The following is a 17091-nucleotide window of genomic DNA, read 5'->3' on the forward strand; positions in this document are numbered from 1 at the left end:
GGCTTAATACCTGTTCTTCTGTTTTCCGAATGGTAGTGCTGTTATATTTTTCTATATCATACCTTCACAGAAAAAAGGTCAATATATATTTTTTTGCTCTGAATTTTTTTTACTTATGATGTTGACTGAGAAACTGAGGAACCCTACTTCTCACTCCCACCCCCCCCCCCTACCCCAAAGCGATTGTCCTCAGTCAAGTGATTCATTGCCTATTTTAAGATGCCTTTTAAACCTTCAACCGAAACAAATGAAATACATTTCGAATTCCCACCGAAGAAAACCGTTTTTTAAGAAAGTTTCAATCATAGCCGACAATTTGTTGCCGACAATTTGTTTGTTCTTCTAAAGAGAAGAAAAGTTAGCGCTAAAGTAGACTTTTAAAAAAGAATGGACTTTGATGTTACTCAAGGAAGGTATAAGAACCACACTTGAAAAACTGTCGTCGACAACAAATAATCGTCAACCATATTTTCAATAAGCGGTATGCTTCGTGTCTTTATTTGTGGAGCCCACAGCACTGGCAAAACTACGTTGGTAAACGAAGTTGGAAAAGAACTAAACCTATATGTGGAGGCCGAGGTTGCTAGAAAAGTTATAAAAGATTTAGATTTACGTCGCGACGATTTTGATCCAAACATCAACCCACAAAAATTCGAACAACTTCAAGTTCAGATTATGGAAGCACAGAGCGCTGTTGAGGGGCGCAATTCGAGGAATGGAACATCTTACATTGCTGATAGAGGAATAGATCCGCTGGTTTATGCATTAGTTTACTTGGGAGAAGATAGCATGAAGAAGCTTTTAGATCTGCCGACTTGTAAAGAGAGTATAATCAGGTGAGTGTGAAACAGGTATTAAATATAATAGAATGATATGCAAATTTAGCCCTTCCATTTATTTATCGAATCAATAGAACCGTGAATGGGAGAGAGCGAGAGTTCATATTTTTTTCTGAATTTATATTAATACCGTAAAACTTTTAATGATTCAGGGAACTTCTTGGAGCTCCAGCCGAACTTAAAACTTTCTTTTAATTAATGGATATTCAAGAACTTTAAATTTCAAGGAACTTTGAAGAAACTCAGGTGGAAAGCTATTACAGTTTAAGATCACAGTTTTCATTCGGCTTCTGATTAGGCAAATGTGCCCTTACCATTCAAATCAATGGAAAATGAAACTTAAAGTTTGTTTGTTTGTTCTTTAGTATTTTCAATTCATTTGCTTTGGAGGGATGTTAGGCTCATACTATGCAGCCGTTACGGTTCTTGGTGTCGTCACGCGAGCGTTTCGTGAAGCCACAAACCTTCACGTGTCACTTGAATGATCTGTATCTGTAATCAGCTTTATATTTTGCAATGTATGACTAACTGAAGCGTGCTCAATAAACTTTGACATTGAAATTCGGGCTATTGTAGACAAAATCTTGGTTTTCGACAGAGCGAATGGCGAAGAGCAAAAGCTTGAAACATCAGCCCACGAATCCTTCTTACCTTCATCCATCCAATTTTTAAGAGATATTTAATATGAATAGACTGCATGTAATGGGTGAGCGTATATTAAGAAGTTTAGAAGTGTCACGAGCTTCTATCTCCACTAATTCCTTGAGTCAACCCTTTCCCTAGGGACAGGTTTCTTCGTGCGAAAAGTATTATATTTCCCTTGACGCTGAGATAGCTCTGTTTTGATTGGCTTTGCAAACAGTGGGAGTGCTGAATGTCCTAAGGGAGTCGTTCTAAATATTAAGCAACTCGGGAAAGGGTTGACGCTTAAGCCAAGTTAGCCTTCCACGCAGACGTTCTTAGGGCTTCGTCACGCGTTCCTCCCCCACTAGCGTCTGCTGCTGAAACGAAAAACCAGGCAAACTCGTGTTTTGTATGAGATTCTTTTGCAGCATGTGATTGGATACGCACCACTCAATTAGTCAATGCTGATTGGTTACTTTAAATAGTGGGCAAACAGTCGTTGAACGGAAGTGGCTTTTCGTTTCGGTAGACGTTCGTCGGGGAGGAACGTGTGACGAAGCCCTAAGGACGTCTCCGTGGGGAGGCTCCGGCTGAAGATAATAAAAATATGGATACGGTGAATAACTTCAAACTACGCCAAACATCTTATAACTGGGGCATATATAGACTATATACACTCCCATACACACTCACCCATCTTTAATCCATAATTAAGTTAAAACGTAATGGCTTATCCAAGAACGTCAATGTTATCTTGTAAGTACAAGGTGTTAAGCGACCATTCGGGATTGATGTATATTGTTCGAATGGTTAATTAAATGTAGAGATAATTTGTTCTGAAGAACACGTGTGTAAGTGTGTGTAAACCCTTTCACTCCCGTGGGGTTCCCCATTGACGAGTAAAATCGTCTGGCGTTAGACAGAGTAAAATCTATAAGTGTCACTATTGGGAGTGAAAGGGTTAATTAATGAACGTCCGCGTATGTGTCGAACGCTGACCAGTTTTATTGGGGCTCTACAAATTTATTGCATTGAACCGTACCTTGCGATAGTGCTGGATTTGACTGATCCTTGAATTGATAAAATTATAGAATTAATTATTCTCTGTAGTAATGCTAACACGAATTAGAGTAATATTTAAGCTGTATTAGGACTTGCGGGATTGCACATGTGAAGCAATCCTGCTTTTCTGTTGGGTGTCCCCCAGGTGAATTATCACCCTCATAAATTATTAATAGTTCATAATAACCATTACTGAAGAAGTAATATCTCATTCTGTCGTTTTTCAAAACGTGCCTTTAATTCTTTTTGTCGTCAGGTATAGGAATTCCTTAGTATTCGTTGTGCGACCGTTCCCAGAATGTCTGCAAGCCGATGACATTCGTCTCTCTCCCAAGATGGACGAGTTGCTGGAGTACACGAACAAAATGGAGGCTATTTTACAAGAAAACGCAATTCCTTACACTCTCATTGACGTGCTGAATTTGAAGGAAAGAGTGGCAATAGTTAAAAATAAGATCATGGAATACAGAAAACTCAATGCAGTGACTAAAACCGATAAGGACACTAATTCTATTCGAGGTGATTAGCAAGAGGCCAATGTAGCCTCGTTTTGAAAGCGAATCCAGTCGCAAAAACACTTTGCATATCATATGAATACTAGCACTAATCATCACCCAAAAAAAATCAAAATCCAATAGTGTTGCAGCTCTCGTAACCTGCCATTGTTTGGTATTGTAAGCAGCTTCTATTGTTTTCAAGCGTAAGTCATTGGGTTTTTTTTTTAGGCTACGGTAGCTTGCCAGTCACATAAGTTACGAGAGCTGCTGCTACATCGCCCAAAAATCACACTTGTAAGGATTCACAATGAAAAAAGGGCTTGAATGTTTGAATTCGGAAGAGGAATATTGGGAGCCTGAAATGCTGGAAGCCTGGAAGCGAATTTCCTTGGATGTATCCGTCGGTTACCAAAAGCGACTTTTATTTGTTCTTTCCTCCACAAGATACACTACTACGTCATTATTCAACGCTATTTTTTAACGAAAACATCACCTACACGAAATTTTCTTTCTGCGGAAACATAGGAAGTTGAATGTTTTCCATACAGTGTAGAATCGATTGACAAACCAATTCATAGCTTCCTTTACAAAAATTTTTGGGTCTCGAAGCAAGTTCACCAAGCCGGGTCCCATAGATGAATTTAAGGTCTGAGGCGGTTTCAATAAGTGTAAATAATAGTTATTTCTCTGATCATCTTTAAGCAAATGTAAAAAGCGCGAGGAAAACCAATCAGAATTCAAAGCAAACACACGTAATTTCTTCAAAGCGCGAGAAAATGTGCTCGTGCAAGTGGCAATTGAATTTAAGGACGTTCGCGCCCGAATGTTCCCACGCACAGATTTTTTTTAAACTTGCCACGATGAAAGGTAATGATCTACTTTTGCCAAAAATGCAAAAACATGGTGGGTCACCGTTCTTGTTTTCGAGATCATGAGGTGCACTTTTAGAGGCTTGCGTTATTTTAAGAAGATCTTAGCTTACAACTGTCAGGAATAAAAAAGCTACGTTAGTGAAATTTAGATCAGGTAAACGTACTCAATTCAACATAACTAATCAACTACCGGTAAATAAACGTTTGCAGCTGTCTTTTTCTGTGGTGAAATAGACCTTGAAAAACGATACATATTAGTCTAAGAAAGGAAACTTCGGTCGCACGAGAGCATAAAATATTTGTAACTTCTCACGTACAGATTGTTTTTGTTTTTTGTTAAAATGGTCAAAATCAGGAAAGGAAGTGATCTACGGAAAGAAAAATGGGGGTCACCAAGCATTCAAGTGAGTAAAATCGCTGCGAAGTTCTCAAAGCGATTCACGTCATTGCGTAACATTTCCGAGAAGACCTGGGGCCCGTTTCTCGAAGGTCCCGAAACTTTACGTATTTCAAGAACGGAGAGGATTTAAGTCGTCAAACTTCACAGTCATTTCCCTTTTGTCACCTTGAAAACATGTTAAAAGATCGGCTTTCCAAAACAAGCGGTTGGCAGTTTTACAACTGGCTTTTCGGGCCCGAAAAGTTATAGGGACTTTCGAGAAACGGGCCACTGGGTCCACAGCTTTCCCGTGATGCCACACGCTTTCACGTTCCATTCCTCTGGAAACTGTTTGCGCCTTTAGCATCGTGTTTACCTTCGTGTCTGCGATGTATGACATGTGCGTGACATGCGCAAAAAAATGCGCAGTATCAATGGGCGCTAACGTCCTTAAAATTAAAGTTCAAATTCGCGCCCAAGAAGTTTGGTTCTCTTTTAAACTTCTTCAGCGCTAATTTGAACTTTCATTTTAAATTCATCGGTATTATTGTGCGGCACAGTTTCTTCGAATTCCAGTGGCAATTGGCTTTGTTTGTAATTGGTTGAAAAACGGCGTGAGATTTTAAGGTGACATTTTTCCATTAGACGATTTTCACGTTACGTCATCGACACCGTGTTGTTGGTGGACGAAAACAAAGAGATCTCTCATTAGCTCCCTTGTTTGTCTACCAGCAATCGAACAGTACATCATTGTTACCTGTGTCTAAAAAAAGGAAAGGAACTTTATTTGTCTAATCTTCTAGCGCCGTAGAGCACTAATCGGGGACACTGTCAATTGAAATTAAGAAACGGTCCAGATAAGAACGATAGCAACAACGGCAACGAACATGTTGGAATTCAATTGGTATGCAAAAAGGTGATAACTTTTCTATTGTCTGTACTTACTTCTGATTGGCTTAAACAGCAAACGGTTAACAAAACTTCATAAAGCAGTATTATATTCATCCTTATTTTCCAACCATCTTCCATCTTTCATCTGGTCTCAGTTTAAATGAATTCCACAGAAATCGTATGTGGAGAACATGTAAAATTGTAAACGTTTCTTGGCTTTTGTTTTCAACTCTTGTGATTGGTCAAAATCTTTTAACACAAAAAAACACCCTTTCAAAGTGGGCTGTAAATGAATTTTATTGCGTTAACTGCCTTCCTGTAGGTTTATGCATTCTCTGTGTAAAAATGATAACATTCCTATGAGGGGAAAGCCCCGTTGCCGCATAACAAAGGAAATTGCTATCCACCTTACACGGATCATTACTTAACAAGTTAACGCAAATCAAAACAAATTTTGGTTTTTGAGGAGAGGGGAAAACCAGAGTACCCGGAGAAAACCTCTCGGTGCAGAGTAGAGAACCAACAAACTCAACCCACATATGACGCCGAGTCTGGGAATCGAACCCGGGCCACATTGGTGGGAGGCGAGTGCTCTCACCACTGCGCCATCCCTGCACCTCTGGAGATGAGTTGCACACCACCTAAAATGCACTCAGAGAACGATTAATATCTTATGGCAGTTAACAATCATAGAGCGGTTTTCAATTGAGTGTCGAAAGTAAATAGCGAATTACTTTGGTTTTGCATCTATTTCACTCGGTGATTGGTTCAAAGTTTTCGCGCCACTTTTTTAACCAATCAGAAGTGAAACCAAAACCAATTGTGGCTCGCGCGTGCACATTTTCCCGCCTTTTGTGTCGGCTACGAGTAATTACTTCGAGTTTTGATTGGTTTACTGGATTGTCTCCGTCCTTTTTGATTGGTTAAAGTAATTACTATGGTTTTGGTTTTACGACACTCATTTGAAAACCGCTCTAATGTTGATAATAAAAATAAGCAACAATGGTCTCTTTTGAACAATGGGTAGCAGCAATTCGTGCCAGTTTACTACAAATTCAATAAATGAGCTATAATTTGTAGTTAAGGTAAAATATTAAATAAATTCTAATTTAGATTCCAAATGCAGACTAAAGTTATTTACAAGATCGACTTTCAGTGAAAAATGTTACAAAAATACAAAAATAGACTCCACCAAGAAAACGAAGTCAAGCCAGACTTGCGCTGACAATTTCAAACAATTGGAATTGTGTCAAAACTTACTGTAGATCGTTTTGCATGTACAAAAATACTTTTTTTAACATAGAACTACTCTTGACTTGCCTCAATGATATAGGACTCATATTCTCAAGGACACAAACTTTGATTTCTTGGCAAATAAATAACAAATAAATAATAAATAAATAAACAACGAATTTTCCTTGGGTAAACTTGTGAAAATTAGCGTTCCCCAAACAAAGGTCGAATCTATGATTTTCCTTTATCTCTTTTCGTTTGCGCTCGCTGTGCTGATGATGAGTACGGGAAAACAGACCTCTGTCGTTGGTCGAAACTCACTTTGATCCTACCGCCGTACACAACCTGGAATGGCACTCTTCACACCGACACTGCTGACGGTGACTTCAGACCGCTTTGTCCTGCGCATTCCTTTACAGTAATAGACCGATTTTGAATTCTCATGCGGGCAAATCTTTTCACACACAAATTAATTTGCCCGCTGTTTTTAAGTGAGTTCACACAACATGAAGTATCACGTGAGGATTTGGTTGCTAAGTAACCGCCGCGCACGCTCAACACAGTGAGTTTCGACCCATGGCAGAAGTCTCTCCGTGCTCGTCAGCCCAACGAACGCAAAAGAAAAGAGGCGTCTGTTAGCAAGGAATGACCTCCCAATAACTGGCCAATGAACTCTACGTCACTATAAAAGTATAAGCTTCAGGAAATGTCAAAATCTCACTTGAAGTTCTCTGAAATATGTGAACAGGCATAGTTAATAGAGAGGAATGGTTATGAAACCCGACAAATTTCTTTGTTGTAGGTTTTTGTTCTCGTTTTTAGCCTTGACCGTGCACAAAACGCAATAGTCGTTTACGTGTTGGTTACGTAATTCATGCATAGTGTATGAGCGCAAAACAAAAGATTGTGCACGGTCGTGGACTTTCCAACCTACATCTTGGCTGCTTTGTTTGCTCTTTTGATGTTCGCGGAGCTTCCAAACTATTCCCCTCTATTAACTATCGAACAGCCGATGCCAAATTCTAAATTGTTTTTTAGGCTTCAACACTCTTTGTCCGGCTGAAATTCTATTTTTGTGTATACTTCGTCTAGCTTGTAAAAATCGAAGGAACTGAAGCGAATAATAACAGAAACGTTTGTCAAACGTAAAAATTGCCGTTTTAAACAACTTTTTCGTTGACTTCGCATCTGCGCATTAGAACAAATACTGAAAAATCGCAGAAAGCCTTGTCAAATTTGGCAATCCTCAAAATTTTTCTCATCCAATTACTTCCAGATTGGAAAAGCATGTAGTCCTGTTATCTATCAACTATATAGCTTCGAAAAACGGTTTGTTCTCACTGTTAGAGAGAAAGCACTGTCCTGGTGAGCGAAATCTTCACTTCCGGTGTCCGTTTCTGGCTCAACAACGTCGCGTGCTTAAGCTCCCTAATAGCTGCAACCTGATTGGCCAATACTCGGTTCTTTTATTTATCTTGACATTTGATTGGGTGATGGAAAGTACCCAGATTTGGACGGTTTGTTCAAAGCTGAAGTAAACGTTCCAGCCAAAAGTCTCCAATTTACTTTAAATTTGGACAATTGGCAAAAATTAATAAAAAAATAGATCTGTTGGCAAAATTGGATTTTGATGCAGCGAAATAATTACGAAACAAATATTTACTGTGGTACTGCGTCGGAAGGGACTGAAACTCGAAAATTTTGTCTCTTCAAAAACGTTGAATAAAGGCGAATTAATTCCACCGTAAGAAAGATTTCTGAACTGACGTTTCGAGCTTTAGCCCTTCGTCAGGGCCTTGGAATTCGTTCTGACGAAGGACAAACGCTCAAAACGTCAGCTCATAAATCTTTCTCACCAAGACTCACTTCGAAACCGAGGCCCATTACAGTTAAGCCGTTTACAAGGACAACACGACACCGGAAATTCTGAATCTGAGTATCGCTCAAATTGGACCACATGCACGTGCAAGCCTCAGACCCAATCGTCACTTGTCATGCGCGTCAGATACCTCATCCTCAACAGACTCGTAAAACACCAAATACGATGTCATGACAATTTCACCGGGGTCTCTGGTGGGATGCGGATCAGTGCCATTGAACCAACCAAAATACTCGACTTCATTCTCCTTGCCCCCCATACGAATTTGATGCGTAATATCTACCACCCAGGGAACGACATCCTTGCCGCAGCACCAGCCATCACGACCGTACAACCAAGTGCCATGTTCATTTGGAACACCGCCATCGCTGACTCTGTTGGCACAACCCATCGCTGTAGCAGCGTTCTTAAAAACGTTGACGTTTTCATGTCCATTGACAATGAAGTGATGGGACGTCACGCAAAATTCAGCACAGCCATTGTTGTCGCTGCCGTGGCCCGTGATCGTCGCCACAAGCTTGACTTGCTCCGTCTCCATTGGAATCTTGAATGTAAGAGTGTGATGATTTTTGTTGTAATTTTTGTCGAATGTACCGCCTCTAAACAGCTTGATGATTTTGTAAGGAACATTGTACTGGTCCTCCCGTTCTCTGCCGTATGTATGCTTTGAAACTAGAGTTGGAAAAGAAAACTGAAAACTCAGTATTCTGAAAGGGTCAATGTTTAGGATTTCTCGAAAGGTTCAAATGGATTTTGCCAGTTCTTAGTTGACAGCGTGTCTGGATAAAATTACCAAAAAATTGTTATTCTTTTAAATCGTACTTACATTTAACATGATCTGAAAGTCTTATGTCCAGAGATGGCTTCCACGCTTGCTCCCATGAAGGATGTTTCATCTGAAGTTTACACGTTTGAGATGTAAACAAGGGCAGCAGAGGAGTGATGTTGGTTAACCAGCGTCCTATGGCCCTACCACATGAAATACAAAAGAATATCGGAGAAAATACCATCAAAACTTCACTTTCTTAGGGCCTCCACAGACGAGGCATTTAAAGTTGTCATCGATAACGTTTTAACGAAACTGAGAAATGATCCACGCATTTATCTGGACAATTTAAGCAATTGTCTCTTCTTGACAACTGAAAAATTCAGGTGGCTCCAACAGGACTCGAGTCTATGAACTCTGCGATGCCGGTGCGACGCTCTACCAACTGAACTATGAAGCCACACAGTTTGGGAGCAGGTCAATTTGTTGGACTCATACTGGGCGTGGTATACTGTGTTATCGTAAAAGGACTCGATGAATGAAATGAATATATTTGAAGTGCGGCCTATAGACGAAAGAGAGAAACGATACTCGCTCTTATCTGAACAATTCAAGCAATTGTCTCTTACAGACACCTGAAAAATCAATGTGGCTCCAACAGGAGCCCGGAGAATTGAGACGAGAGACTCGGTCAGTCTCTCGCCCCAATCTACTCTTCATTCGCATTCATTCTTCATTCTCTTCAAAGCTAGGGCGCGATCGATTGACCGTATTCCGGAATAGGAATACATGGAATAGAAGATTACGGAGATTCACATTAAAATTGTCAAACACCCGCTAAAATGCTATTTTCAACATATCTTTATCCTTGTTGCTTCAAAACGCCAAACATACAGTTTGAAATCATCACTCCACGTATTCTTATTCCGTAATAGGGTCAATCGAACGCACCCTAAATTTCTCACCTTCTGTATGGTGTTATCCAGCGCCCTAACTCCTCGCCGCAGAGTGTGCTCTTTTTGTCGCAACAGACTGTCAAGTGGACAAGATGATCCCAATGAGGGCATGAGTAGTCACTTTTTCCAACACAATACAGCGACATGTCAAGCTCAACATTTCTATAGAGCTTCAATTCTGAAAACAAAGTCAATCAAAGATCTGTTGGTGGCACATTGGACTGCCGTGCAGGAAGTGTTTGGTTCAACTCCGGCTGGACAAACACTGGGGTTTCTTTAATTAAAGGCTTCCTCAAACGAGGAACAATTAATTTGTTCGTCTGTCACCTCGACAAAACGGCTTGCAGCCATTTGAAAAAAAAAAAAGAAAACGCCTCAAGTGCAACCAATCAGCGCAGAGAATTTTCAGTAATAACCTACGTCATAGGTCATATTCGTATTTTCAGTATACATGTAGGACTGGAACTAGCTTGCAATGGACGCTAATGCGGGAATTCTTTTCAAACTGAACGCAAATATTTTTTAAATATATCCCCCAGTATTAGCCTTTGCAAATTAGTTCCAGTCCAATAATGAGAATACAAATATGGTCTATTATACTAAAGGAGATTATTGAGAACTCTCGGCACCGATTGTTAGCACTCGAGGTGATTATTACGCGATAATCACCCAGGCGGTATTTTCAAAATGGCCGCACGCCGTTTTGTCGAGGTGACAAACGAAGAGAATAATTGTTTTAAAGAAAATGCACATTTTTCAAATAATCACCTTTGTAATTATACTAAAACAATTTATTATTCACCTCAGGCTCGGTGAGACGAAGTTGAGGTTCTTATTCACCGATATTCACCTCGCCTTCGGCGACTAATCAGGGGCACCCAACGAGAATATAGTTTAAAACCACTTAGACATAGCATTGTTAATAGCCGTATTTTAGTATTTAAACGGTAGATATAGGCATATTTTTCATCTGTTCGGATTTCCTAGCTGAAAGTCTAGCGATCCGAAAATTATTGGGATCAAAACTTACCTTTTCGAAAATTTCAGCCAAAAAAGGCTCCCGAAAATTCTAAGTGCCCTGTTTAGGGTAAAAATCCGTTTCAAAACGGGCAATTATACAATTCTTTAGATGTTCCAAAATCCTAGGACAGGCAGGCAAGCAAGAAATTTTACAACAAATGTCCCGAAAATTCTAGATCTCAAATCCTGACTAACTGTTAAATATAATTCCTCGCATGCATTAAGTACCACAAAGGGAGATAATAATTGTCTCAACAATAACTATATCTCAACGATAAATTATTTATCGTCAATGTCACAAGCCAATATAATCCCATTTCAGGATACTAAACAATCCAAATGCTGACACTAAGAACCGACCTTTGAGTGGCGGAAGTTGGATAGTTTTAACAGCTCCCTCCTCGCCTTGCATGCGGGTGTGGTTGAACACGTGGATTATTCTTGCGCTTCCAGTCAAATTGTGAATTAGATCGGTTTTGTAATTAAACCTTCAAAAAAGAACAAGGGAGGATATAACAATTATATTTTATTCAATATCTTGGCTAAGAAAAAAAATGAAAAACTAGAAAAAGGGCAATGCCTTAAATTATGGCTAGTTCTAAACTCCTTAGTGAGAATTGCACCGTCTTCACACCAACTTCACCGACTAAGTGAAAACCAGTTTTTGCAGGTACCTTGTTTAAATTCACGCGAGCTGTAACTTGCTGTGCAGCCCTCAAACTCAGTTGAAAAGAGGTACAGTAAATGTATTTAATTCTCTCACAACTGCAGATGAGAATATTGTATAGTGCACTAAGTTTGAAAATCATTAAAAACATGGCAGCCTGTCACTTTGTCATAAAAAGTGGATCACAAGTAAAATGCTGGTGCATGAATAGCACGTGACAGGTCTTATTTATTCCCTAAGGTCATTAAACCAAACAAAATTAATGCTTAATTTCTCTACTCTGAAAACCTAGTAGTTCAAACATGTGACATAAACAGCAAGGAAATACATGTGCGTTTTAATAACTGCTGTAACCCAAAGCAACTACTCAAGAAATGAAAAAATTGACTGTCTAGTGATAACTGAATTATTTATGCTTGCAAACAAATCTTACCATTTAGCCTCATAGGCCATGAATTTCATTGACGGATACAGAAACAAACCCACTTCAGCCAGTTTGCCCTGTCCATCAATAGCCAGAAAGAAGTTCTCTTGGGGAGTAAACTGGTACGTAACATAAAGCTTCATTTTGGCCAGCAACAACTTTTTGATGTGGACACCATTATCATAAGAGATCATCGACGCTGATAATCGGAGGGGTACAAAACAGTGGTGACCATCGCAGGTCACTTCTTTGACTGGTTTGTGTTCTTTAGGGTACGTAATCACGGCATGAACTCCAACTTTGCTCATGTGGCGAATCTATTGAACAAACGTTAAAAGGAGCAAAAAAATTGGTACTGAAAACAGATGCATCACTTCCTTGGCACCAAATAAATTTTAAAAAAGTCTGCCTTGTAACTTAACCCATTCACCCACAAACCGGCCTAAACCGGCCATACTTAGTACATGTATTTTACTCTGTCTAACGATAAGACGATTTTACTCGTCAATGGGGAACCCCCAGAAGTCGATGGGTTAATCACTCAAAATTGCCCATTAATAAGTGAATAATAGTGTTGGAAATGATGTAATTACGTTTACATGTATTATTTGTCTTTCATTTAGTGTATTTTAAGCCTTCCGTAGAGTTGATCTGGTGGTGACAAGTTATGCCACATGGATTTCAAAGATAACGATAGTCAGTCATATCGTGATAGAGTTTTTTGTTTTGAGTTTAATAGCTTGAGTTTGCTTCAAAAAAATCAAAGAGAGTTGAATAAAGTTGATTCAGTTGGACAATAACGTACCGAAAACGTCTGGACTACTTGTCTCATTTCCAACAACAGTTAAAAATAATAGAAAACAATTCCATGGGAGAAATATTGTTCTGAGACATTCCAATGGGTTTGTAAAAATGGTTCCAATGAAACTTTGCTGAGAAGATGTCAAAGATAGAACCAACCCATCACATGATACATGTAGAAAAAAACGGCTGAATTCACACAGTGCAAGTTACTGTACCTTGGTAAATAAAGAGCAACCACCAGGAGAGACTAATGCGATTCTTCCTTCATTAGTTTTTTCCTTCTGTTTTTTACGTTCTTTATCATCTCCATCATTCTGATTTTCAAGTGTCTGTTCCCACAATGATTGCAAGTCACAAGCATCCCCGTAGAAAGCAATATTAAATCGTGCATGTTTATGTATAAGGTTGTGAGGTGATGGCAACCAGTCGTATCTTGCATCTAATCTTGGTGCAACCAGTACCACCTCACCTGCAATGTGCACAGTAAATAACTTTTCTTTTAAAATTGCTAAATGTTTTCTAAGAAATGAAATGTAACATAGAGTGCTTTCAAGAAGATCCAGCTCTTGCTGGAGCTCTGCAGGGTGCTCACTTGCCAATTGCCAGCTGTATTTTGGGTGAAAAAATAAAGGTGTTAAAGGTAACGGTAAAGTCACTTTATTTTTAGCTGGTATAGTAGTTCTATCAGCTCTGAGGCTGGAATCAATTGAAGCTAACAGTGCAACCTTTACATCCCAGCCTTCTTTTGTAAATGGTCACACAAAACCCCAGGGTTGCCTTTCAGGCTTAAGCAGATTCTATTTACTTTTAATTAAAAGCTTCCTGTACTGTATGGAATTTTCATAGATCATTAGCGATCAATGGCCTAAGTAATGATTTTCTTTATCCACCCTCCTCAACCCCATAAAAAGCAATGCACAAGCTTTGTAAAATGGCTGCTAAGAACAATACAGACTGCTTTCAATTCATTTGACATTCCCAGTGAGGAAGAAAATTACCATACCGATATTATGTTTCAACTTTATGCCTTTTATAATAGTGTTACATGTATTTACAAACAAACAAATATTGTGTCGTTTTGAATACTAATAGGGTTACACCCTTCCACTTCGTGATTTGATGGTAAATAGCTGCATTTATAAGCTGAACGTAGAATGAACTCTAAGTTGGTTGTGCCTTATACAGGTACCGTTACTGGAACTTCTTGTTCATTCCTCCACCAGCATGTGCATTTGTCACGTGAAGTTCCATCTCCTGGCAACGTAGGAGGTCATGTAACACATTCTCATTGGAGCAGAAGTACTTTGTGGGGGCTCAAGTTCCCTTCCACAGAGAACATGCCATTCTTGACTGAGTCTGTATATGTTATGCCTAAAGGACATCTCAGCCGTCGCAGTAACAACTGCCTGTGCTATTTGACTGCCAGCTATTGATTCCTATAATGAATTCTTCTGCCAGCTGATCTGCTATTTCACAGGTGCTAGAGATTATATTCTAGTTGCTGAAGGTCTCCCTTGCTGCCAGGAGGCCAGTGTTCTCTTTTAGTTGCCTTTTATGACACACCAAGAAAATGTTGGTCCTATTCTACACCCAGGAACCCCACAGCTCATGTACATTTAATTGTCTGTAAGTCGCCAATTGAAAATAAATGATCATTAATTTCTACAAAAATGACATTTACACAAAGTATACCAACCTTCCTTTGATTTAACCAAAACTTGGGCAAGTGCACAACCTGATCCAAAACATGGCCAATGCATCAATGCATATGGAATCCAGTTTCCAAAGTCAAATGTTGGAAAACTAACAAAGTGTAGCCTATCCTTCCATGACTGTGTCCAACTCCTGTTGCATTTATATGTCATAGACACATGGTGTTGTCTTAGCTGTGCTAGTTTAACAAAAGGTTCTTTTTCTAAATATGCATCACGCAACAATCCAGGATTTCCACTTCTCGAGTAGTCACGCAGGCAAGTTCTTCTTGTATCATGGTCGAGACGATTTTTTTTCCTAAAACAAGACATAGATGGGTTATTGAAAAGCAAAAACAATTTAATTTAAATTTAAAAGTACAAGGTAGAACAACTAGAAATGTAGACAAATCAGAGAAAAACAGGACGGTACAGATTGGAATAGATTCATTCATTCATTCATTTTCAGAAGTAAACATAAACCAGAAGAGTGGACTGAAAGCTGCAAACTTTAAAGATAATAACTTTCATCCAGTTGGCTTTGTTTGAGTCTCAGACGATGACAATTTGAGGTATTGACTGCATGCAAGCTCAATTAACAGCCAGTGAGGATTCTACCAGTCGGTAGTCAAATCATTGAGCAGAGGAAAGGAAAGGAAAGGAACTATTTAAGTGTCTAGTCATTCTAGCACTGAAGCACTAATTGGGGACACTGTAAATTGAAAGTAACAATTAACACAAATCAAGTCAAATGTTGGTTTTTGAGGAGAGGGGAAACCGGAGTACCCGGAGAAAACCTCTCGGTGCAGAGTAGAGAACCAACAAACTCAACCCACATATGACGCCGAGCCTGGAAATCGAACCCGGGGCCACATTGGTGGGAGGCGAGTGCTCTCACCACTGCACCATCCCTGCACCCCTAACTTCTCCTCCACCGAAGTTCAGATCCTGGAAACCTTTTTTGAACCTGCACTGACCTTTCCAGTAGGTCAATTGTGTCAATTTATGTTTCATTGCGCCTTTGTGGTGTAAAGAGCTAAAGTGAATGGTAGGAACTTTGGGACTTAATACTGGCACTCATTGTTTCACTGATTTAATTTATCAGCTTGACAGGTGTCTGAAAATGGAAAGATATCCCAGTCAAAGGTGAGCTGAATTCAATCCAGAGACTGGCTGGTCACAGTGGAAACCACAGGAGAACCTGGAGTGTTCTCCCATAAATGGCAAAGCTTTGTGGTGCTATGAGGGAATAGGCAGGTTCAAAAGTCGGACTGGATCAACCCTGATTGATCAACGTAAAAAAAAAACAAAAAAACGATAAGGCCTAGAGAAATCACCTTTAATCCGTGTTCTTTAAAATCACGGCAAATGTTGAAAAGTTTTGGCTTTGCTCTATCTGAGGTTGGTTAATTTTTAATCTTACATTAGCGTTAATCGGCTTTTGAGGAACTGGGTCCTGGAGAGTGTAAACTGCAGGTTGCAGATTGTATTGCAGGTCTTAGTTTCACCATAGCTGAAACAACCCCAACCTTTACTAAATGCTAACATTAAGCCCAAACTCTATGCTTTAGATACTGTTTAAATGTAAGCCTAAGGTTAGCATTTGTGTAAAGGTTTGGCTTGTTTAAGTTATTGTCAACAATAACCTGCAACCCTAACCCTAAACCGGCAACCTGCACCACACCCTCCGATTGAATCCCAGTTTTTAATTAAGAACTTTAGTAGTTTTAAATCAACCATCCCTACAATATAAGTTTTACAATAATTACCTCTTGTAATATTTGTCAATTGCTTCATGAAGTTGACTTCTCATCCACAAAACATCCTCAACAGACTTTGAATCTGAAGAGGTCATAAAGACGTAGTTTGTGTTCCCCGGTGACAACTTAATGAACTCCTCCAGAGAAGTTTCATTATTCCATAACGCCTCCAAAAATGCCGAACGCCTTGAAAACAAGTGCAAAATGACTGGATGTTTTGGCGTGCTAGAACTCGCATTACTTTTCCTATAAACTATCCTGCCATCAAGAGTTTGCAGAGCAAAAGAAGGCGCAAAATCTCCAGGTTGAAGGCGAGGAAGCTGGCATCGTGTAACGACGAAATTAAAAACGAATAACCACACGGGCGATCTCTTGTCGCACAACATAGAAAGTTGAGTAAATTTCTCGCAGTTGTGTTCCAAAAGTCGTAATTTGAGCCAGTGAGATTATTTTCCTTGACAGCAAGGATTACTTTTCAAAGAAACAAAATGATGGAATCACATCTGTGCACGTTTTTAGAAGCATGATAACATCCTCTTGTTGAGAGCGACCACAACACAAGGTGATGACCGTGAAAATGTGGTCTGTGAAGAGAATTGAAAATTATCACGTCAGTAGTGGGAAATTGTAGTTTACAAAAGAAGACAGGACAGGACAAATCTTTCTTCTGGTTAATAGCAGAAGGGTTAAATGAAACGATTTAAGCATTTTTTATGCTAAAATTTGA

At 39.4% G+C, this 17091-nt stretch overlaps 2 protein-coding genes across 2 annotated transcripts in view; one reads left to right on the forward strand and one right to left on the reverse strand.

Moving 5' to 3' along the window:
- Positions 1-227: 227 nt before the first annotated feature.
- LOC138037035 (uncharacterized) lies at positions 228-6573 on the forward strand. Its single transcript, XM_068883048.1, has 2 exons — positions 228-836; positions 2782-6573. The coding sequence occupies exons 1-2, from the start codon at positions 484-486 to the stop codon at positions 3050-3052; spliced, it is 624 nt and encodes a 207-aa protein (XP_068739149.1). The 5' UTR covers positions 228-483; the 3' UTR covers positions 3053-6573.
- Positions 5181-17091, reverse strand: part of LOC138037011 (uncharacterized) — a 12004-nt gene continuing 93 nt past the window's right edge. The window contains exons 1-8 of the mRNA XM_068883029.1: positions 16374-17091; positions 14610-14923; positions 13129-13382; positions 12119-12426; positions 11379-11506; positions 10008-10176; positions 9103-9245; positions 5181-8948 (exon numbers count right to left, since the gene is read on the reverse strand). The exon at positions 16374-17091 is cut by the window's right edge and continues 93 nt beyond it. Coding sequence (XP_068739130.1) covers positions 8383-8948; positions 9103-9245; positions 10008-10176; positions 11379-11506; positions 12119-12426; positions 13129-13382; positions 14610-14923; positions 16374-16750 — 2259 coding nt within the window. The 5' untranslated portion in view covers positions 16751-17091 and the 3' untranslated portion in view covers positions 5181-8382. The remainder of the gene's footprint in view (positions 8949-9102; positions 9246-10007; positions 10177-11378; positions 11507-12118; positions 12427-13128; positions 13383-14609; positions 14924-16373) is intronic.

The sequence above is a fragment of the Montipora capricornis genome, chromosome 1 (assembly GCF_036669925.1).
Source record: "Montipora capricornis isolate CH-2021 chromosome 1, ASM3666992v2, whole genome shotgun sequence".
Classification (NCBI taxonomy): domain Eukaryota; kingdom Metazoa; phylum Cnidaria; class Anthozoa; order Scleractinia; family Acroporidae; genus Montipora; species Montipora capricornis.

Bases quoted from the DNA above. Each gene is read 5' to 3' on its own strand.
- LOC138037035 (XM_068883048.1), top strand. From the start codon at position 484: ATGCTTCGTGTCTTTATTTGTGGAGCCCACAGCACTGGCAAAACTACG. The intron at 837-2,781 runs GTGAGTGTGAAA...TTTTGTCGTCAG, and splicing joins TGTAAAGAGAGTATAATCAG to GTATAGGAATTCCTTAGTAT.